The sequence below is a fragment of the Protopterus annectens genome, chromosome 1.part2 (genome assembly GCF_019279795.1).
Source record: "Protopterus annectens isolate FY-2018-M chromosome 1.part2, PAN1.0, whole genome shotgun sequence".
Lineage (NCBI taxonomy): Eukaryota > Metazoa > Chordata > Ceratodontiformes > Protopteridae > Protopterus > Protopterus annectens.
In genome coordinates, this window is record NC_056727.1 from 620,407,327 (window position 1) to 620,432,444 (window position 25,118).

Genomic DNA, 25,118 nt, shown 5'->3' on the forward strand with positions numbered 1-25,118 from the left:
GAGACTCAATGAAGGTGCAAGAAAACAGACATTTAAGAGACAGGGTAGTACACAGAGCAATTCAAATTCTAGCAAACAAGCAGACATTAAATACAGTTTGGTAGTTCTCAGCTTTCAAGTTCAAACCAGCAGATGGAAAACAGTTCACTACAGATTTATAGACATATAGCAAGGCTTACTGGCATTTAATCAAGCAATAAGCAGTGATTCCATGTGATTAAACTAAGCAAGTACATTGTATGCAATACGACCAAAATAGCGTATATAGTAGTAGTAGTGTAAAAATTAGGAGAGGCGGCTAGGCACTTTAGGACTCTGACAGGGTTATATTAAGAGCTCCCCTTTAATAATACCAGATTCACGCTATTTTATCACGATCGCTATATCATACTTCTTGCCCAAGCGCCAAATCTATGCTAGCTTAGAAGCTAGGACACGGTAAGCCCAAGAACCAAACTATGAGGCATTTTGCTTATTAGTATCGCTTATTAGTTATCGCTTATTAGGAGATAGGGTCTAGGTGATATTGCACATGTAAATTCCCCATACACAGTTCTCCCTAACCTTTGGCAAGCCCTGAGGCCAGCATATTTTATGAGAGAGGCTGGATCTATGGAAATATACAGGTCATCGATAAAGATATTAAAGAGGAAGGGAACAAGAATAGAACCTTGGGGTACAACAGTGGAGACTTGTAGATATGGAGTGAGAGTATTCTAACATTTTACAGACTGGAGCCTGTCAGTTAAATAGTTACTGAACCAATGTAATCAAGAACACTATATTCCAAGTTGAGACAGTTTATACATGAGATTAGGGGGAGAAACTATACTGAAAAATTTTGACAGGTCAAGGAATAATACGGAAACAAGTTTGCCAGAGTCCCTGTATTTGTTTAAGGTGTCAGTAAATTATAGGAGGGCAGTAGTTGTAACTATGTGTTGGGAGAAAGCAATGATGGGTTGGAAGTTAAGGGCAGCTCTTGTAGAAAATAGTGGTGGAGTTGCTTATGAATAAATCTTTCAAGAATTTTTCAGAGAGGTCACAGAGACATCAGCCACCTTTTGTGTAACCATAAAAGTTTATACCAGCTGAGGGAAACTCTGATGTAAGTTTTTTGCCAGTCAGTCTTTACATCTCCTACTATGATTTTTGCACAAAGTAGTATAATTAGTTGTCCCAGAGAGCATTTCTTCTAAAGTTATAATATAATTTCCAGGTAGGATATAGACTAACAAAACATACCTGTTTATTGTTAAGCTTTAGCAATGATACTAGTATTTCGGCATTTTGGAATGTTGTGTGAATAGTGAGACAGATTCTATGAACTTGGATAAATTAAGGCTACCCCTCCTGCTTTCTTATGGGGCTTGTCAGAATCAATAATACTGTAGCCTGGAGGGAACAGTTCAGAACATTTAATGTTAGGCTTAAGCCAGGTTTCTGTGATGATAAGACTACCACGGTTATACTGCGATATCCAGGCATGTAACTCTCTAATATTTTTGCAAATGGTACTGAGGTCGATAGTGAAGATATAAAATTTTTGGGGGGAGACAAGTGGGAGAATGATAAGGTGAGGGGTTTGATGTGCTAATTTTATTAGTATGGATAGGTGGTTGTTTAATGTTAGGACAGTACAGTTGGGAAGAGATATAGTTTGAGGTGATAGATGGAGGGTTAGTTAATTCACAATTTTGTACTGGTGGTTCTTTGCTATTTAGATTAATTGGTGGGTTTTTGGGCCAGGGATAAGGTGCACATTACCACACTACGGGATTTTTGAGAGGAAATATACTGATTTTGATGGGACTTGTATAGGTTTTATTTTTTGAGTAGAGTGGCAGTAGTGAAGTATTTTGTGCTTCAAATAAAGACAAGGTGAGAGAATAAAAAGGAATAGAGACATATTTTTGTATAGCTACTTCTCATTTCATAGTGTGCTGAGTAAACTGCAGCAGGAAAGGTTTATAGAGGTTAAAACATACAGTGATAGTCTCTTAAATAGGATAATAATAGCATCAGAAAGAGACATGAAACCTGAGGTAGCATTTTAAATTTGGTGGTTATCATACCTCTCAACCTGGGAACATCAAAAATCTGGACAAAGGCCCATGAAAAATAAGGACAAATCTGTACACTGATTGACATAACATTTGCACACGTAATTATGCATATGCAACCCCACCCACTAATGTGATTGTGGGATATGAACTTTCAAATGCAAACTGAAGAACAGACAACCAAAATATGGCCCCAGACCCTGTAGTAAATGGTAACCACTTTCTTTTAAATGTGTAGCAATGATGTATGTTCACTGGGAAGGAAGATGATGATGAACCTTACAATTTTGTTTTCAGTGACTTGCAGTATGTGGGTTTAATGGTAAAAGTATGGCATTTAATGGCAGGCAATATTCTAATCTTAGCAAAGGAATTATAGCTTGCTAAGACCTCCAAACATTATTCTTCATGGCTCACTGATCAGTGGCATAGCTACAGTTTGTGCCACCTGGGGCTGTCTGAGTTTGCCGCCCTTCCCCCTCACAAAATCATGGTCGAATGGGGCCTTGCCTTCCTCCCTGCAGCCATTCCAATGTCCCATTATTTGGGTATTTTGCCCCATTTACCATAAACACTGTAATGTGCATACTGCTTTACTGGTATGATGATTTTGATTTCATTTAAGTTTTATTTTACATTTTACAGCACAAACACTAATAAACATCTGCTAAACAAAGCAATCCAATCTCACAATGAAAACAGACTTAGCAATAAAACTTCTCTGCCCTTGAAACTCACATTCATTGAAACAGCATTGAAACCCACATTCAAAGAAAATACATCTGGCCAATGGCAGATAAAGATTACCTTTGGATTGTTTTCAAATCATAGTAGGCCCCTTGCACACTAAACATGCATGTGCTCTTTGATCCACCTTCCTGACTGTATTAAATTATATTCCTTGTATAATACTGTACAGTTGTTAGAGAGCATTTTAAATTTATTGTTTTGAACATTTTTCCAGTGAACAATGAAACAAAATGCACATACCAATAATGACAAAACTGCCCAATTCAGAACATTTCCATGATAAAAATTCTACTCAAACTCTTACAATCCACCAGTGTCAGTAAATATGCACAATCTTTGCAGAAGTAAGAATCATCTAAATAATTCCACATTAAAGAGATCTGTAATGAACAAAGAGGTTGCTGTTAGCAAACAACTTTATATTTCATTGTTTCATCTACAAATAAAGTGCCGGTTGCCCTTGAGGAATACGTGCCTTCGCTGAAGGTTGGGCGTCGGGCTGTCAACTCGGCACAATAAAAATCTACTGCCAATCATTAGCGGACAGGAGTTCCGCTGTGGTGACCCCTTACCGGGAAAAGCCGAAAAGACAAACAACAACATTAAAAAATTATAAGCTAGTAATACTGCAATAGGGAATGGATGGCAAACTGATAACAGGTTCATACTTACTAGTTATCGCTGCCAAATAGGACATTCTCAGCATTGCATCATCCACCCCCTTTAAAAGTACAACACAGTACAGTATCAGCAATGCATCTATATACTGTGCGAGTAGAACCCACAGCCTTGTGCATCAAAAGCAAGTATTTAGCCTGTTATGCTATTACCAATGCAAACAGACTCAGCATAAGCAGCACTAAACTTCTCTTCCCCTGAGCTCTCAGCTCCTTACAAAATCCACTCGACACTCAACTGTATCTCTCAACGTTGCAGCACAAGAAATCTGGAAAAAGCCAAATCTTACTGGGGGGACAAAAGCCCAAAAACCAGGGACACATTTTAAACATTGCTTGTATAATCTTGGAAAGTTGCTAGAATAAAATTTTGTGTTACCACTATGCGTTTCACTTGCAAGACTTGAACCCAGTACCCTGTACACTACAGTCAGAGCAACATAACACTATGCCAAATCAGAAGTTTCCTGAAATATTGGAAGACTGAAACTTAAATGGCTATCATTTAGTGAATTCAGTTCTCACCATAGCTCTTAACCTTTTAGCACAAAACACCTGGGCAAAGCCAATAATGGGAATACAGCCCCCAAACATATTCAGTGAATTCAGTTCTCACTACATCTCTCAACCTCTTAGCACAAAATACCTGGACAAAACCAATAATGGGGGAATACAGCCTCAAATGTAGGGGGGACAAATTTCAAATATTGATCTTATAAACTTAGAAAATTGCTAGAATAAAAGGTTTTGTGTTACCATTCAAATGCCTGTCATTTAGTGAATTCAATCCTTCACTGATTTGCCACAAAAATCCAGAAAAACACAGATTTTATGAGGAACATAACAGGCAAAAATCTGGAATGTTTTCACAAGTGGTGGTGGGTAGGGACTTTAGGCTCTTGTTACCTGTACGTATTTGTATTATTCGGTGCTGTGAGTAATGTGGTCCATTTTGAACAATAAATCCTCCTTGGAAAATGCAAGCGACCCTGGAAGATAATACCACAACAACTGGGTTATTCACAGATTGAGATCATGCCTTGTGATCACAATCGCCAAGAATATTAACACATTTCCTCAAACAACAAACAGCATTACTGTTTATGCATTAGTCTTCCACTCCGTATTGTATTGCTGCTCAGAAATCTTGCCTTTTCACTGAAGACACCATTAGACATGATATCATTTCCATGTCATGTGAATATTGTTGCTGCTTAACCCTAGTAAGAATCAGAAAAAATGAAATTCCTGTTAGTCTGGCATGGTACCAGTTATAGTTCCTGCCATGTATGGCAGCTTGCAGGGTTGGCTCCCTTATAGCTAGAGGCTTGCAATCCAAAGGGTGATAAAACATGTCCAATCGTGAATTAATTTCTGCATAGCTCCCACCCTGGACAAGTACTATCCCTATACTGAAAATCCCTAATTTAAACTCCACCTTTGCTGTAATCAGGTGCAGTAGAGACACAAAGCATATATTAAACAACAGTGCTGCTTAGTGCCCTGGGCAGAGGCAATTTTTTTTTTTTGACAGAATCCCATTTGCCAATATGGTGCCTGTAGGTAGCTGATGCAGGATGGAAAAACATTTCCTAAAGAACATTAACATTTTAGAATGTTCAGTTTTCAAAACTAAATAATGTGGCTGAAACACTTCTCTGCACTAAGAATCTTAGAAAGCTGGAGTGTGTGTGTCTCTCACACACACACCTCAACAGCAGCAGCATACATAGCTCAATGGCAGCAGAATACACAGTTCAATGGCAGCTGTGACAGTGAGCTCAACGGCAGCCGAATTAAATACACAGCTCAATGGCAACAGAATACACAGCTCAACGGCAGCAGAATACACAGCTCAACGGCAGCAGAATAAATAGCTCAACACACACACACAGCTCAACACCTGCAACATAAATAGCTAAACGGCAGCAGAATAAATACCACTTGACAGTGTACACACACAGCAGCAGAATACATGGTAATAAATGTGTGGCTCCTCGGCAGCTTAACCATTCCTGCATCCTGCTTCCCTTCTAAGTTTGTTCCGTTCCTGGAACCATCATGCCGGAAATGCTTGCATGTTATGTTGAGTCCTTGAGCTCAATTCTAACAGGCTGGCAGGCTGTTCACGGAGCTGATGTTATCATGCACATGATGATGTCAGCTCAAAACGGCAGAAAACAAAACTAAAAGCCGAGAAATTTGGAAATTAAGGGGTGCCACTTGGGAATTGTGGCACCCCATTACTTGGACCTCAAAACCAGTAAAAACCGAGAAATTTTGTACGGTTAAGAGGTCTGCTGGTTATAGGGAAGAGGAAAAAATGAAGTATAGTACATTGTATGAAGTGGAGGAAGGCACAGCTGAACTGAAGTAAGTGGAGATTTGTCTTAGTTAATTATAACTGTGTAGTAATGAAAATGGAAATTCAGGAGTATCAATGATATTTGAAGTCAGAGGCAAAATGAGCAGAATATAACTAAGGACACTAATAATGAAATTTAGCTGCATATAGCAGTATGACGAGCAGATGAGTTAGGTGTGATTTCGGTGATTGAGAGGAGTGACAGCCTGTGAGTGGTTATTTGTGAGATGGTTATGTTGCTGTAGGTGGGATGAGTTAGGGGTCCTGTTTTAGGCTGGAATATGGATTGGGATGGGCAGGGTTAGAAAAAGGAAGTGATGTCAGCGGTTGGTGGGAATAGGGGTAGAGTGGAAAGTGAAGCGGGGTGGAATCAGACCGAGTCCATAATAAAGAAAGTGATGTTAGGGGTGGGTGGGAAGTGAAGCACAGCCAAGAGTAGCAAGGCAAAGTGGAGTGGGATCAGAATAAGTCCTGCAGGAAAACAATCAGTCCGGTTTATGAAAAGGTAAGTAAAAATGTCTTAATAGACTAGGATACAACAGTAACTGTGGCAGTGTTAAAAAATAATAGCAAAAAGTTAGAAATATTAACACAAAAGACAGCGAAGATCATATCATCGGAAGAAAGAAAAAGACAGGGTATCAAATAGCAGTATGAGGGTGCTAAAGGAGATAGAAGTACGCCAGCCCAGATGGGGGGAAAATAGACAGGGAGTTAGGGGTGAGATATATGCAACAGACAGGGGACAGGCAGCAGCCAAAACTCAATAGCAACTCACCATGCCTTACAACTGAGAGATAACCAGCAGTGTGTCTAGGATAGAGCAGTAGAGCAAAATAAAAATGGGCTCCAGTAGGAAGGAATCCCAATACGGAAACTACTCATAAAATAAGGTGAAAGGGGCCAGTTGCACTTATTCTGAGGCAGGAGATAACCAACAACAGTGAAATTCCCTACCCTGATCCAGGAAATAACTGATTAAACAGTTACAATACAGAAAGGTCATTACTTAAGGCACTGCTTTGTGACTTTTCACTCTATTGCCCCCTGGAACTGAAATAACTGTGTGATCTGATCTTGCTTCAGAGCCTTGCCTGATGTTACCTTTTGATGTCAATCTGAAAGGATGTTAAGGCACTTCTTTGTGATTTTTCACTCTAATGCCCTCTGTGAGGCACCATGATGCAGCTGAGTATCACAAATGTAGATAAGAAAGTACAGTTCTGCGTCCTGTGCTATAAACAAAACATTATTGTTAAGCACTGCTTAACTGCAATCAGACTGCCATTGTGTCTGTGACCTAGGTTAAAATAAATGCTATATAAACAGAAAACTGTTATGTGGAAAGGAAAATTACTAAATGCGAGATCACAGGAATCCTGCTCAGAAATGTTAGAAATTTCCAAAGGTAAAAAAAATCTGAACTGTCATTTAAATGATGAAAAAAAAAGAATTGCTGTGTAATACAATCAGTTGCAAAGTATGAATTGTTATTGGACAGAATATTTCAAAGGTACCACCTAAGCTGAGAGTACTTTGTTTCATGTATATAAAATAGTCATTGTTGTTTGCCTTTTTAGATTTGCAATGCTTCAGTTAACTGCTAATCCTAATCTGCACAACCATCTGTTGCCACAACATGGTTTGTGAATTTGCGTGAGACAGACAAATTATTACAAACCTAATATTTTCATAGCTGTTCCTGTCAGACTGCAGTCAATCAATTTAATTTCTTTGAGTCTTTGATTTTTTGAGTTCGTTATAACTTCCACAATACTTTCCATTCCATTACCAATGCATTTCAAGCGGGCCAGGCAGAGCAAAGTGAGATTCTTCAGGTTTTTCAGGTTCTCAGCTGGAAATTGGACAAAATAACATTGCTCATAAGTAAACATATAATCTCTCTTCTTTTCATCAGGCAAATAATATTCACTTTATTCCAAATAAAACAACACCAGATTAGCTTTCAGTATGTTAGTGCTAATTATATGGAATCATAAAAATGTTCTGAAATATGCATGTTACTTCTATGCTTTCATGTTATAACAACTGGTTAGGGACAGATCCATATGTGGATGGAGATGATGCATCTGTTTACCATTTCAGAGAAACAAATATCCAACAGTACTTTGCACACCACAGGAAAAGAAGGTATGTATGCTGAAACAATCATTCAGGAAAAGTGTAACAAGCAAAGTACCAGAAGTGACAGTAAGAAACTCTACAATTAGGCAAAATGACCAAAATGCACTGCATAAACTTTGAGAAATAGGTTCTTGGGGCATGCAGTTTTACTACAAATAAAATGTCAGGTATTGGAATGCATGCAACACATAGCTATCAAAAGACAGCTGGAGGGTTGCTTACATTTACATCATATCGATATCAGCTACTTTACAAAGATACAGTTCTCTTTTAAATGTGTGGGGTAGCAACTCTCTGCATATACAGGTATTAGAAAACAATGGCTTTCTGTAAGTTTTGGATGCCAGTGTCCCTGTAACATTGTTGAATGAAACTGTTATGTGCAGAAACGTTACTCTCATTCATCCAGTTCCCTGAAAACCTTAAGATAATTGGTAGAATTATTTAAGCCAGTTATGAACTCATTAAGGGTATCTATGGCCCCTTGTCAAATAAAAAAAAAAACAGGTAGTCAATGTATCTGAGATACAACCTGATGAAATTCCAATAAATACTATTGTAAATGGCTTCCCACTTTCAAACATTCAGTACTGTTAGCAAAAGTGATAGTGCTCACAAGACTAGGTTGTTCCTATCTAAGGTATTAGTGGCATTTACTAGAAATCCTTAGAGATGTTGACTTTGAGAAAAATTATGGCTTTTCACCTTAGATAGCGATGACTTTTACACAATAATTCCGGAAGTGAAGGTATGCAACTAGTTAGGGTTCATTTATAGTCAGTGAATTTTAAAAGCATTGTGAAACCAGAGATTATTTGTGAATCAATATACATCATATTTAAGAATAATTTCTTTAGATTCAACAAGACATTTCACTACCATATTTGAGGAGTGGCAATGGGGGGGGGGGTATTTTCAGTCTGCAAGGACTGCTGTGTAGTAGGCTGTAGAAAAAGGACCTTACCTAGATGGCTATGAGGCTTCTTCGTGTTGTGAAGCTGACTAGGCCTAGAGCATGAAGCAGTGAAAGAAGCAAAAGAAAGCATAAAGGCACCCCACAGAGTGACAGTGTACCTAATCTCAGACAGAGCAGCTAAATACCACCTCCCCAAAGCAATGGGCTTGCAGGGCCTTGTTTCTTAGCTCCTGCTTCAGAAGAGACATGTCCTGCTATTCTATCTTGGTCTATTGTACAGAGGCGCACACACAGACACAGACACACATGGACACACGCAAGTACACATGAGCTTGTGGTCTTAATTAAAGCATTAGTGCAGTCATAACGGTTGAGAAAAACATGGTAATACCACTCTGGATTCTACACACTGTCTCAAGATACTATTACAACCCATATTTAGAGATCTATTTGAGCTTTTCCATAGTTTTCTGTTTCAAGCGAAACTGGAAGGTCTCACCAATCAAGGAAGAAGAGTCCACCTTCTTGCAATATATGCCCAAAGCTTTAGGCTCCTTTTTGGATGGCAGAGTGACAAAAAGTTGTGCTTTTTCTAACCTATGCTGGACTGACTATTGGAGTCAGCGACCTGATGCCTAGTAATTACTTTACCCACTGAGGTGGAAGCTTGAAATAGAATGCACCTTTGGATTCACATTAAATCTCCAAAGGGAAATGTTGCAAGTTCCAATACCACAAATTGTATGCACTGAAAACAATTTCCAGGGAACAAGAAGTAAAGCTTTACATAAGGAGGTTATGACTCCCTGCATCGCCCTATGGAAGGCCTCTCATACTCCCCCTCCTTACATCTACTAACTCCTTTGTTGCACAACAGTATAGAAAATGCCAAATTCAAGGCTTGCCCCAAGTGTTTTTCCATGCAAGTGATTAACAATATTGGCAGCTGAAGAAATTGTCACATTCCTCCATTTTCTTTGGGGCCAAACTGGAGTATCCATGGTGTCTTTAGTTTTCAGTGATGGCATGCTGAATGACTGGCTGCAGTGGAAGGATACTTGTGGATTCTGAGTTTTTTTTCCAAGCCGTTCCATCTGATATGTTGAAGGGATAGGAGTTTGATGCTTGTCTAAAGTATTCTTTACAAGCCTAAGGGCTTCTCAAAAGAGAAGTGAATATCCAGTGGAGCAGTGAATGAGGAACAGTACTTCATTACTCTTAGTTGTCTCAGTGACAGTGTACCTGGGAAACTCTGGCTCGTCACAACAGCCAAAATGCAACTAAGTATTATGCCCCTCAACTATCAGTAGAAGAAAACTTACTTATAGCATCACAAGAAGATGACTAACCAGCATTGGGCAACAAGGGATTGAAAACTGGCATTTATCACATGATAGCCAAATTGGTGTGCACAGAGGGAAAAAAACTCAGTTAAGGTGTGATCCCTCACCAATGACTAAAGTTCCCTCCAGATGAAAAGCACCTACCTGCTGTCTTGTCCCTGAAAAACAAACCCTAGCATGGGCATGGATGAACTATCCTGGGCTACAAAGGGTCTCCTGTCACAAGCAACACTGATATGTGACAGAATGTCCCAAGGGACCACTCATCAGGGACAGACAGGCTAAGCACAGGCTCCAGTTGATCATCTAAGGTTAGGACAGCACACAAATTGCAGGTTTCTGCCACAATGTTGATATCCAGAGGAGTCAGTTTCCCCTCCTACACTGAAGCAGAAGAGGCGTTATGGATCATGCTCCCAGCAGGCAAGGGTGGGCTGACTACCTGAATGGACCAGAAGGAATACAAGCTGAACATCAGACATCAGACATACCATAAGCATGATCAGACTTGACCTGCTCTCAGAGTTTTTATCCTTGCTGTGATGTTCCAAATTATGCTTGGAGCAGCCAGGAAGACTTTTTAAAGTTTCCATGCAAAAAAGCTGTTAACAGCGGACATGTTTTTGTTTGAGACTGTGCAGCTGTGTAAAATGCATTTACTCATAACAGCAGGTGTTCAAATTCCACACTGCTGCAACACCCTTTAGGCTATATGGTTTGTTTCGATGCCCAGAAAATGACAACTGGCCAGTTCCTCAAAGCTATGGCTCCCTCCACACCTTCACTCTAAGTGCTGACTGGCTAGCTGAGGAGAGAAATATGGAGTGAGAGTGAAGACTTCTCCAGGACATTATTGCCACCTTGAGAAAAAGCATCTCTCGGGCTTTGCATGAAGATAAATTAGCCTAGACTTTCTTTTTGACAGATGAGACCTGTTGGGAACTCTTCCACACAAAACCTGTTGCTCTTTTAAAAAAAAATAGTATTTTATTTTCTTTAAAAAAGTGGTATTTCCCATTTAGGAAACTCAGTATCAAACGTTTCATGCCAGGGATCACTACTTTTAAATTTTATTGTTATTTAACTAATTGTGGGTTTTTTTGGTGAAAAATATGTTCTGCTTGTATAAACATTTAATTTATGGCCTAAAAGTTTTACTTTGGAATGGGAAGGAATGTGTTAAGCAGTGTACGGCTTATGTATATTTTTTTACAACCTACATGACATTTTATTTTTCTGGAAGTGTATTAGGGAGTTCAGAATCCTGACAGAAAAATTGTGTACTGCTTGTACTTTTATGTTTTGAGGGGCTGGGATAAGTATAGGAGTGTAAGTCTGCTCCTTTTGGACATTCAATGACATCTTACTGTTTCTGACAGACTCATACCTCTCAACCTCTTAGAGTAAAAAAATCTGGACAAAGCCATAAATAATGCGGGGACAAAGGTCCAAAAATATGGGCAATTTTTAAAGCTTGCTCTTACAAATGTAGAAAGTTGAAAGATTAACAGTTTTTACATTAGCATGAATTTTCTGAGGGGTATGCAGTCTGAAACTCAAATGTCTTGTCATTATTTTTTTACTTCAGCCCTCAACAATCTGCCAATAACTCGTCAGAAAACCAACATTTTATGAGTAACAGACCAAAAATATGAGGAAAAAATCTGGACAGTCTGCGAAAATCTGTACAGCTGAGAGGTTTGGACCGACTAGCTCCAGCAACGATTACCATTTTTGGCAGCTACTCCTCTGGTATAGCATGGACACTTACTCTGGTCCTTCTTTTTTCAATTCCACTATTCCTGCAAAGCTAGAACTTCCACGGAGTGACCTCCCAATCCTCTTGTATCAGAGGCACATGGGATATATGCACATGACATCTGATTATTTGCATATATCCCATGCGCCTCTGATACAAGAGGATTGGGAGGTCACTCCGTGGAAGTTCTAGCTTTGCTGGAGTTTTCATTTTGTTTTTACTGAATGTTTTTTCAGTGACCTTCTCACATATTGTTTTAGTTTGTTGTTTGGGATATTTTTGCAGTGACCCTAATGATAATGGACATCAGCTGGGTATAACAGCCCTGTGTTTCTTATGCTTAGTCAGGCACCCTGCTTGTGCTGTTGTAGTCATAACAAGGCTGAAATATGCATATCTACAGCTAGTGGGGTTTGGTTTTATTGGCCTGAAATTGTTCATTAAAAGTCATGGGCTTTCAGAATCGCCAATTAGCTGAAACACCTAATGTTCATAAGGGTCATTTGCATATATCCCATGTGCCTCTGATACAAGAGGATTGGGAGGTCACTCAGTGGAATTTCTAGCTTTGCTAAAATTTTCATTTTGTTTTTACTGATTGGTTTTTCAGTTACCTTCTCACTTATTGTTTTACTTCCACTATTCCTAGAAAGAATAAAACACTTAACAAGGAGTTCTTGTCATTGCATTTCACACAACACACACACACACACTGTTCGTGGTATCTGGCTCTGTAAGTGAACTCCACAGATTCACTTACACTGCTACAACTAAATGGTATGCAAATGGTCACTAGCCTGCACATACCAATGTAATACATCATGATGTAATGCAGGATTTGACCATCTGTATCTGAATCAAGCGAACTACACCATATATGTGTAGCTACACAAGTCAATGATCAGCAGATAGGGACTTTAAAAAACAGAGAGCCATTAGATAGTATACCAGTACTAAAGGCACAGTAGGATGGCAGGAATGGGATAGGCAGAAGAAGCTAAACACTGGGAAAGAATTCAAATAAAATATCTGCAGCAGTTGCAAGTTCAATCTGCATGAAGACCGGCAATCGGTCTTTCTACAAAAGTTTTTTTATACCTATTCCTTGAAAGGGAATGAAAGGATATTCCAAAGTCTAGACTCTGTAACAGGAAATGTGGAGTCACTGAAATCATTACTGTAGAACAAAGTCAGTGCAAAGAGTGAATTTGGTGATCAAGGTTTATGAGGTGTTATGCATCATTTTTGTCACATGGGAGGGAGTATGGATATCATCATTAGCAAATAATGACTGCAAACCTTACCAGCCTCTTTCTGGTTAGTGATATTGCAAATGGCACTTGTCTTAGCATTGTCAAATCTCATCACTCATGTAGCCTCTTCCAAGGGTTATATAATAGACAGAAGAGTCCCCACGAGATGTCATGATGGCTGGGGCTAATGTTTACGTTCCTTTGGCAATGATGTGATGTGTAAATGTGCAGATGATTTTCTAATCTACAAAATGCACTGCAACAAGCAAAATGCAGAATTCCTCTTGTATGGTGCATTTTGAGTCATTTGGTTCAAGAGTCATCCATATTGTTTGACTATGTGCAACAATTTCTGGCTCTCAAAGAATGGAAAACAAAGATACACCAGAAAGAGCAGCTGCAATGAAACACTGGTATGCCCTTCATTATGCTAGCATGAAAACCCACGCAACTGCAAAATGTATGCTGGTCCAATAAAATGTACTACCATTGCCTTTGTGTTTTCTTTTAGTAGACCAACACAACAATTCTTCATTTTTTCTTCCATTGTGGATAGTGCTGATGCTATGTATCCGGATTCCCTTCTCATGCACATATCTTAAATTCCTAACTTCTATGTTGTGAGACACTATAGTAACTGAAAAAATCAGCTATCCTCCATCTTGACAAATTTTAATATTAATAAAGCAATCACATTTGTATATTTTATGTCTGACAGTCTAATTACCTCAAGAAACATGGAATAATGGCACACACATATGGCTTCTTACAAATGAAGTAAATTTAGGCTGCTCAACACCAATGATAAAAATACTCTTACCCATCTATATGACTGTGGAGCATATCAATTATGGTTTCTTTTTCTGGATTATTGTACTGGTATCCAGTCAGATGACACAATTTTGAACTACTTGTTTTATGTAAGCTGGCATTCTTAGCCAAAACATTATACATATTGCTCATTCTTTGCACTTAACTATTTTCAGATGTTATTCATGCATCATATTTCAAGCATCTGTCTCTTCTGTAGACTGTGAGCTGTTATTACAGCACATTTAATTATTAACGCTGAATGAATGAGGCGGAATTGCTATTTTTAATGATGAATTTTGTTTAGGCCATCATTTTACTGTAATCCTACTCAGTAATTATATTTCTAAGTCAGTATCAGTGTATATCTGAAATTATTTTCCTTACTTTCACTAGTACCTATGGGATTACTGTTTTACTTACATTGTACCAACAATGAAAAACACAACTGACAACTTACTTTCATTTTTCTTTTCAATAATATGCACATTTTTTTGAATACATTTTTTTCTTTTACATAACTTTACAAACTGTCCTTTTAAACTACAGATTCTACAAGATTTAGGATCACAGGAGTTACAAGGCAACTGAACCACAAGACAATTTCTGTCTTGTCAGTACCCAACACTCTTAGGCCTTTCCTTCCTCTCAAAGGGGGATAGGCCAGTAATATCAGTGGTGAATTTATGAATACCTATCCAGTTACAGAGCTCTTTTTTAAAAGGCAGATAGTGTGTCACACAGTTTAACTTATAGAGGCATTTTCTTTCAGAGAACAGGTAGGCACAGTGTGACAAATCTAGTCCTCTGTATTGTTTTATTTAATTGTTAAAGTAGATTTAAATCTCTGGTCCCGGAGTTAGGTACACTAAGTTATGAAGGTACAAGTTCTTGGAATAATGCATCCCTTACAGCCCTATAAGCAAGCCACATATTATCCGCAGAAAAGCTTCTATGATACGGAGTATAGAAATATAAAGCCTCTAATCTTTTCTTGGTAGCCCACATCTTTTAGACACATGATATTTTTAGTTACAAACCTCTGCAATATTTATAATCAACTATGAATCTAATCACTGTGGACTAAAAAGAGTTGAGGACTTCTTCTGATCCACAAGAATACCTTTTACTGTGAACTGTGCAAAGTAAAAGGCTTTCCTAACCACTGTTGCAACATGATGGTCAAATATGAAGAGCTACACACCCAAGTACCTAGTCTCTCAAAACCTTTAATTTTTAAGTGGTATCTTATCTGTACAAAAGATGGAGCAAAGGGGTGCTTTCCAAACGCTGAAATGTTGCATTTTTTGGCATTGAGTTAAGTCCATTTTTGTACACCAGCTATTGACAAGTGTAAGTTTCTGCTGGAGTGCCTGTATGTCAGAAGGGGACTTGACAACAGCTCCTAGCTTACAATCATCAATAAACATATTTAACCATTGTTCATTGTTTGATAAATGGAGATGTCAGAAGAAGAATGAGACTAGCGGGAGGCCTCACAACATATCCTTGAGGAACTCCACTCTTCACCTTCTTCTCTTGGAGGATGCGCCCCCACCCCTTGCTCTTACTGTGTAAATTCTCTTCCTAAGTCAGTTGGCTATCCACCTAACCACATATAGGTCAATTTAGACTTCCTTCAACTTGTTTATTATATGTGCTTGTAGTATGGTATAGAATGCCTTGATGAGGTCAAGGCACCTGTGTGAACAGCATGTCCACAGTCCACAGCCGGAGTAACCCTCTCAAAGAAGTTCACAAGATTCATTACAGAAGATATACCCTTGACAAAGCCAGACTGCTGGAGTTCTAGCCTGATTTTGATATACTAGTTAATTTTGTCAGTTATGAGATGTTACATGCCTTTACATATAAAACTCAGACTGATAGGTCTGCAGTTCTCTATGGTTATTCTCTGATCCAATCTCTCATATTCTGCTATTCAAACCCAGCTTCAGTCTGACCTCAGGTCCCTTGCTTCTTATCTAAACAACCATAAGCTACTCATAGAATCCTCCAAAATAAAAAAGCATGACATTTGGGACATCATAGAAACTTAAATAACTCCTAAAAATTTCAACATTGCAGATCTCAATGGTACCCCCATAGTAACATCATTTGAATACCTAGGTTTAGGGCTGGGCCATTCACTTAACTTCCATATCATCATTGAAAATACCAGGAAAAAAGATAAACTCTCTTTTATTCCATTTCAAGTTAAATGTAGGTTTCCCATCATAGCCACAAAATCTAAAAAAAAAAAAAAAAATCATCCGCTCTACACTCCACTGAAAGTAAGATCTGCAGAACAGCACTGGAGAACTCTCTCCATTGCCAGATGCCAGATATTTCACAGTCGTATACAAAGTTGAACTATTCCTAAGATCACTTGATTTCAAGCTACTTCACCCAGGTGCCTTCCTGCCCCTCGCTTAAAAACCTCATAATAAAATCATCCCCTACAACCTCCACAACTTTTCCCAATTGACACCAACTTTTCCCAATTGACATCTCTAAATCAAACTGCAATGTACTAATCACTCCTTATCCACTCTAGCATTCAAATTCTGGCAATCCTTCCTCCTTCATCAAAAAGAAGTCTCCTCTTTCCTTAACTTCAGAGTACAGATTAAAAGACACCCTTCATTAAAATCCAACTAAAACTGCTTTTTCTTTGGACACATCACCTAATTACTCTCTTACCTAAATTCAGTTCAACTGTCAGCCCCTGTTCTTACCCACTAATTTACCCCCATATTTGATACTAAAATGAATCTCCATCTCTGCTAATAACATTTACTCATTATTTCAACTGTCAGATTAACTTTGTCTCTTTTATGAGTATTCCATGTTTGTGAATCAGTTATGTTTTATATTTTTTGTTATTTCTTCACTTCACCTGTGCCTGCAAATGGTGTAATATGATCAATATACTACCCTGGCAAACTTAAAAACAGACAAAGGATTTGTAGTTGTCTTTGGCTACTGTAGCTAGTCTGAATTTGTGGGATGTCATTGTTTTTCTGATGTTAAAAAAAAAATTGGGATTCTCCATGTATTTTTCTCCCTCAAATGTTGTTTGTTCTCTGTATTTGATCTTGGCTTAAACCTACTAAAGAACTCTGTACAAGTTTATCTTACCTACAATTTAAACAATGTGCTGTAACTCATTTTACTATTGGTATATATTATATGCTTTGTCACTGCCGATGCTTGGAGCTTTTCTCCCCGGGCCTCTACTGAAAATGGACATATATCCAGTTAGACTAGCCCAGTCAACAAATGTAAAATAAACATAAATAAAATATTTTTTAGTTTCTTATCTAGCTGTTTGATGTTTTTCTAAATTTGGGGAACTTCTGTTCTGGTACATATGTTAAGGAATTTCTTCCTTTTATTACATAGTTTATTAAGGTTTGTAAACAACTATGCTGGTTTGTTTTTAATCTTCCCAACTCACTTGGATGTAGATGGGACCGCCAAATTAATACATTTGTCCAGGTGCAAGTATAACTTGGCTGCACAACTCTTTCCAAGTATTAACATTATGGATAATACAGACATCCCAGATTTGGAAACTTCATCATAGAATTGCAGGTAATTTGTACATGTAAGGTCCTTAGACTTCTGTAATATTTGCTTTTGATGGTTTGGTGACTTTGATGGGGAAAATTACTAGTTTGTGGTTTGACATAACCAATGAGGGAGAAACCTTTGGAATGGTATATACAAATGCTGAGTTTATTAAGACTTGGTCACTTATATTCTGCCATCTAGTGGGTTCTTTACCAATCTGCTCAAGTGAGTTATTGTTTGTGAAATCCAAGAATGTTTGTGCATTATTCTATGTCTGTGGTATAGGTCCCTCAGTTTAACATACGGTAGTTAAAATTACTTAGGGTTACATCATTCCTGCTTATGGGGAGTCCATCAAGAATAATTAGGAATGTTGTACGATTTTTCTGGAGGCATAGAGTGGGTCCTGTAGCATGTTGTGATCTGACAGCTGATCTTAGTATGATTTGAATCTCTATAAGCTCTGCTTGTAGGTCTCTAGGTGTCTATATCTCAAGGTAATGTGGTCACTAACGAATAAGGATGCACCACCACAGTTTTCATGTGGTCTAAACGAGTGGTAACCACCAAACCAAGGTACTGAAGGTTTCTGTAAGAAGGCCTCAAGCTCTAGCACTAAGAAGAGCCACCTTGGTATGGTTGGTTTATTTTAGAAGGTAGGTCAGGAGGTTCATCAGTTGAATCCAGTCTAAAAAGACATAATGTGAGCAGCAGAAGTTTTGGGCAGCGGCAGCATGAGGAAGCCTTGGAATTAAGGGGTAAACTAACCTTGATGAAGCAAGTACAGTTATCAAGCATCTCATTCCACACTGACACATTATGGACCCCTGTGAATAACACCAAGTACTTAATTGTTAAAGCCAATCATGTTTTCTTTATACTTTGGCACCATTTCTGATGATGGAAGGATTCCACTCGAGGGCATTTCCTGCATTTGTGACTTGCATGGAGAGCTCTGTCATGTTTCTTTCTGAATCCCTCAGCTCATATACCCCAAACATGGTTCCCTATCATGTCATACTCATATCTGTCTGGTTTAGGGGGGTCCTGAAGGCCCTTGTAACACTGACTCACTGTCACCCTGGTTTTGTCCAGCATCTTGAGGGTGGAATCTGTGTGCCCAACTATGGAGTCACCAATCACTAATACATTTCTATTTGTGTTTACAGATAGTTCATAGGTTCATATGAGGTTACTAGGCTAATGAACTCAGGGCCTTTATGAGCCTAGCCATGTAAAAACCCATGTACTCTTACTGACCATAGTTAGATGGTCATTGTTAGCAGAGTGATTCTATGATCAGTACAAACTGTCCCTGTCCATGAGAGACATAGGTGCCACTCCCGGGCTGAATTTACGGTCACCCATCCAGTTGTCAAGGCTGTGCTTAAATAGGGTCATTGATGAGCTCTGCTTCACATGGAGTGGGAGCTTATTCCAGAGGAGTGGCTATCTCTGGAAGATATATCTGTCTCTCCAGCATGTTCTGTTAATGTCACAGGCTAGGCTGAGATCCCTGGAGTGAGTTACTCTTGTCCCACTTGATTTGAGGATGTGCAGCATTTCCTTTAGGGCATGGTCAGAGACTGCTTTGTAGGCCAAGCTCAGGTCACCTCTCAGCAGCCTGTATGATACAAACTACAGTGACAGAGATTTCAGTCTTTCCATGTAGGTCATGTTTTGGAGGCCCTGGACTCCCTTGGCTAGAAACCTCTCTGGTCTCTCCAGTTGTTGCAGGTGTCTGGTGAGGTACATACAGAAGGGAGCACTGACCTCAATTAGTGGTTTAATATGGGATGAGTACAATGGAGTTATAACCTCCCAAGCCCTGGATGCGATGCCCTTACTTACGTGATGCGCAATGTAGAAGTCTTTTCCTTCCACTATGGACACATGGTGATTGAAGTTTAGATTGCTATCAACCTGTGTTCCCAAGTCTCACACCACTGAGTTTGAGCTTAGAAGGGTGCTGTTTATATCATACTTACCAGGGGCTACTTCTTTGCCAAAAGTGGTAATGAGGCATTTTATGTGTTAAGTTTTCGTGTGTGACTTTGGCACCAAACATTTGTCTGCTTCAGCCCCTTCTGTAATATGTTAACATTGTTGGGGGACTCTGTGATTTGTCCTAGTTACAGTTATCTGCAAATTTGTTAAGCAACTGGCCATCAACCTTCACCTGTGCTTAAGAAAAACAGATTCCAAACAGTAAAGGGCCCAGTATGGATCCTTGTGGTACCCCACTGATAACCAGATTACTGGTGAAAGTGGACCCCAACTTTGACAGTGTGCATTCTGTCAGTGAGCCAGTTGGTTACCCATCTAGTGATGTATGGGTTAATCCCTAGCTGGGAGAGTTTCTCAATGATACCTGAGTGGGGGACTGTGTCAAAGGCCTTGGCTACACTGAGACAGGCAGTATGTACTGCTGTTCCCTCATCCAGGGCTTTTATGACATTCTCAAAGAAATCCACCATGTTCAATAAGCAAGATCTACCCTTGAAACCAAACTGGGTTGGGTCAAGAGTTTGAAAGTTCCCTATGTCCTTGTGGATAAGGTCAATGATGATTCTTTCCATCGCCTTGCAGATAAGGCTAGTTAGGTTTATGGGTCAATAGTTCCTAGGGTCAGTTGATGGTCCCCCTTTGTGCAAGGGAATTATTGTTGCTGTTCTCCACTCTGCTAGAACAGAACCAGTGCTCAAGCTATGGTTCAAGAGAGTGCAGAGTGGTTCTGCAAGGTCTTGTTTTAGGTTGTTTAGTAAGCAGGCTGGCATGTTATCTGGTCCCATAGAGGCTGTGTTCTTGGCCTTGGAGAGCGCTTGTATGACCTGTTCTTTGGAGCTATTCGGTAGAGGACTGGTGTCAGGAATATTCTGGGGTATGTCTGGTGGGGACAGGGGGTGAAGTTACTGCCAAATCTGTCAGCTATGAGGTTGGCAATTTCCTCAGATTCAATGTGAGTGGCACCATCCACTATAAGTTTGGCACACAACTGGGCATTTCATTTTAGTTTTTGGATGTAGCTAAAGAATGCTTTATAATTGTCTTTAGCTAGGAGTACTAATTTAATCTCATAACTAGCCTTGGAGGACTTTTAAAGATATCTGATTTGCTTGTTCAAACTCTGGAGGGTATTCTTCCTCTGTTGAGTAAATTCCCTCCTGTTCTTGCATATCAGTTTCTTTCTTTTGTTGTATAACTTATTTAAACGTACAATCCACCAGGATAGTGATGATGTGGAAGGGTATTTTACCTGTAGTTATTTGGACCTGGAGTAGTTCAACAGAGTCATACTGTTTCTCCAGTCTTGAGCTGTATTTAGATTAATGAAGATGGATACACCTCCACCTATGGTATTTCATGCTTGTTTTGGGGTATGAATGTGTGAAAGGCATTGTAGCCATGTACAGTTGGGATGCGCTGTGTGGCCTTGAACCAAGTCTCAGTGACTGCACACACATCAGCATCTTCCAAGGTGAGGAGTGCTTCCAGGGAGTGCAGTTTACTGTTTAAGCTCCTAGCATTAAGCAACATGACCTTGAGTTTGTCCTTAGTAGATTTCTTTACATTGGAAGTTTTGTTGTTTGGACATTTCCTAAAAAAGGCACTTTGGGGGAGGCAAACATCTTTGCCCATACCTGAAAGCCTTGAGGAGACAGGTGAAGGCAGTCTCTGACAAAGTAGCATGGACTGTTGACATGTCTTCCTAAGCTGACATATACTGGATTCTCCTGGAGTGACACCAGAAGCTAAGCCAATTATTGAACTCTATTTTTTGTCTATATTGTGGCATTATCCTAGGTGAAGGTAGAATGCTGCTTAGGGCTAGAGACATAGCTGCCTGGGACACAATCTGAGAGTTCAGTCATGTCTCTTTTCATATAGTCCAGAGAGGTACTTCTCAAGTCATTCAATCCAACATGTACTATGACAGTGTCATAACAGTAATTATTGTTGAGTGACTTGAGTGTGTGCAGAAATTGATGGAATCTGTCACCTGACAGGCAGCTGACTGTGACCTTCTCCTTGTTCAACCTGGTGAGGGGAACGTGTGTGTCTCACCACTGAGTCGCCTATAACCAGAAAAATAGGTTTTGAAATGTTTTGCTTTAGGGGCTAACTCTGATGTGTGTGTTATGTGTAGTGGTGGAGTCCATTCTTGTACCAGTATATATGTGTTTGTACCTGGGAGGTCTCTGGTCTTTAGGAAGGCTCTTAGGGAGAACCTTCGTGTATGTGGGGTTATGTGTCTTAACCTTATCTTGTGTGGGAGGAGAGGTATGTGTGTGTGTGTGTGTGTGTGTGTGTGTGTGTGTGTGTGTGTGTGTGTGTGCCGACAACCTGTTTGATGTCCTGTTTATTACTGTGTGAGAGGACTGATTCTAATTTCATTGTACAGCTGCATCTCTCACATGACTTCCGCGGTGGTGCAGCGGTAGCGTTGTTGCCTCACAGCAAGAGCTTCTCCCATTCGATTCTCGGCTTGGGTTGGGAGTGCCTTCTGGGTGAAGTCTGCATGTCCTCCCCACGGTCAAGTGGGCGTTCGAAAGACATGCGTTGACTGAATGGGCATACATTCGACCGGATTTCCACTGTGGCGACCCCTAACCGGGAAAAGCCGAAAGACAAACAACAACAGTTACATCTCTCACATACTGTATTTGTTAGCTTTAGCAAGTAGTTGTCAGTATACATGAGGTAATTGCTACATTGCCTTAGGATGCCCATGTCAATCAGGTTGGGAGGGTGGCCTAATGGTTAAGGTGTTTGCCTTACAAACACAAGGTACAGGGTTCGAGTCTCACAAGGGATAACTGGCTAGGCTTAAAATGACTCGCAAGGGCAGTTAGCCTAGTACTAATCTATGAGCCTATAAGGTTTAGTGGAGAAATGGTAGGAAACTGTCCGCCCATAATGGCAGGCATATATTACAGAAACTATTGGGGATGGGCTAAGATGGACCACGGTTTGCTGGAAAACTAACAAAAGTGGCTATTGGTGGAGGGCTAGGGGTGGAAGACTGCATCAATACCTCAGAATGCGAAGATGAGATGGTCGTAGGGCAGCAATGCACAACTTCATTGCACACAGAGAAGCAGTGAATGTATGGAGGGTTCTCTAGCAGATATCTATTAAAAAATTGTGTTTTCTAAGTGTTTGCGACTATACACGGCAGTACTAAACACCATTGTGAGTTGCGCAATCCCGCAGAAACATAGGGCTTAAACAAGCAAAGTTAAATGTTTTTACAGCAAACTAACCAGTGGGAAAGCCCAAAACTGACCCTTATTCCAGCAATATCCAACTCAGACAGGTCATGAGCCACACATTTCTGCCACAAGGGTGTAGGGAGGCCCTCAATGTAAGATGGCTGGTTTTAGTGCTCCAGTCAAACCAAACAGTCTAGATTCAGCAAGTCTGAATCCAGTTTATGCTAATAAATGCAGAAGTACTAGAAATTTAAAGAATTTAAAGTGAAGAATAAAACAGTCACAGCAGTAAAAACAGCAAAACTGAAGCAGCAATTAAGCAAAATACTGTTCAAAAAGTGCAATGCCAGCTTAAAATACTTATTTTGTGTTGAAAACAGTGGGTGTATTGGATTTATTTCAGATTCACTCCAGATCTCTGGCTAAGGTAGCCAAACTCTGAGCAGCTCCACAAACACAGTGCTTAAATACAAGTGAAGTTAAACATTTTTAAAGCAAACTAACCAATGGGAAAACCCAAGACTGAACCTTATTCCAGCAATCCCCAACTCAGATGGCCCCTGAGCCACACACTTCTGTCACAAGGGTGCAGGGAGGCTCTCAATGTAAGATGGCTGGCTTTAGTGCTCCAGCCGAACCAAACAGTCTAGATTCAACAATCTGAATCTAACCTATGCTAAGAAATGCAGGAGTACTAGAAATTCAAAGTGCAGAATAAAATGGTCACAGCAGTATAAACAAAAAAATGAAGCAGCAATTAAGCAAAATAATGGGTTTGGAATTTCTTGCTTCCTGATGCCTTCCAGCTCTCTTGGTTTATGCTGGGCTTTGCATCTACTAGTCCAAGGTGTGTCAAGAAATGATGTTTTAAGTGCCTCAGCATACAATAATTTAGTATGGGTACGTGCAGAGTACGGGCTAGGTGAGTGATGCTCACAGGATGTGTTTGTTTGTGAGAGTGTGGCCTCTATTTTGCTAGAAACTCACAAAAGGACAGTGAAAAGTTAAATAAAAGATCATAGTCTGTGAGTATCACGCAATTCTTACATTGTTTGGCAATAAAGGGCAGACTAGCTGGCTGACCTTCCATTTCTGACCAAGGCAGTGAGGTGTATTAAAGATAAATAACAGAATATAATAGCATTTCAGCTACTTGATTAAAACAGTAATTCAAAGAAAAATGGTACACGTACATTAACTTAGATATGAGCATTAAGTTACCACTATGCAGAAAACATTCTAGCCTAAATTGCAATAAATCAGTTTGGCAAATTTCAAAGAGTGACTATAAGAAGATAACAGCATTTTAGTTCCTAGTTTAAATTAATTCAAGACAAAATAATAAACTTAGGTGTATGTACCAAAACAATGTATGCAAATGTAAATAATTTGGTCTAGATTGGCTATGAGATTATTTTAGAACTGCAACAATATGCCATTGCTTTAAACTGAGATGTCCATACCTTTAACTCGAAGGTGGAGTTAGCTATGGTTCTTAACAGAGAAGAAAATAGCAATAACCCACACCTGGGTGTGGGTAATGCTGGATTTACCCATGGTTGGCGTGGTTTGGTCATGAGGGTGAAGCCCGAGGGACCAAACAAAGCCAGCCGTGGGTAAATCCAGCATTACCCACACCCAGAAGTGGGTTATTGCTATTATACAATGACATTAAGAAAAAAATAATTACTTTTCTTAAATAATGGCATTGTATAATGCCTCCTTGCTGCCCTTCCGCAGCTGTCTGGTATTCTGCGGCAGTTCTGATGTACTGCGCATGCGTATGCCTGCGCAGTACATCAGAGCTGTGAGCAAAAGCAACGGAGAAAACAAGATCTCCATTGCTTTTTAAAAACGAATGGGTTTAACATAGCGAGACAGCTTTAAAAAAAGCAACGGAGTCTCCGTTGCTTTTTTTAAAGCTGTCTCGCCATGTTAAACCCATTTAACATAGTGAGACAGTTTTGAAAAAAGCAACGGAGAAAGCAAGATCTCCGTTGCTTTTTACAAAGTGTCTCGCTATGTTAAATGGGTTTAACATAGCGAGACAGCTTTACAATAAGCAATTGAGATTTCCATTGCTTACTTTAAAGCTGTCTCGCTATGTTAAACCCATTTAACATAGCGAGACAGTTTTGAAAAAAGCAACTGAGAAAGCAAGATCTCCGTTGCTTTTTAAAGTGTCTCGCTATGTTAAATGGGTTTAACATAGCGAGACAGCTTTAAAAAAAGCAACGGAGATGCTCGT

The 25,118-nt window shown here is 39.5% G+C and overlaps 1 protein-coding gene across 1 annotated transcript in view; it reads right to left on the bottom strand.

Annotated features, from left to right (window-relative positions):
- The window catches only part of LOC122792395 (NLR family CARD domain-containing protein 4-like), a 388,096-nt gene that overhangs the window by 140,444 nt on the left and 222,534 nt on the right, over positions 1–25,118 (bottom strand). The window contains exon 4 of the mRNA XM_044060183.1: positions 7,537–7,710. Within this exon, the coding sequence (XP_043916118.1) occupies positions 7,537–7,710 (174 nt within the window). The remainder of the gene's footprint in view (positions 1–7,536; positions 7,711–25,118) is intronic.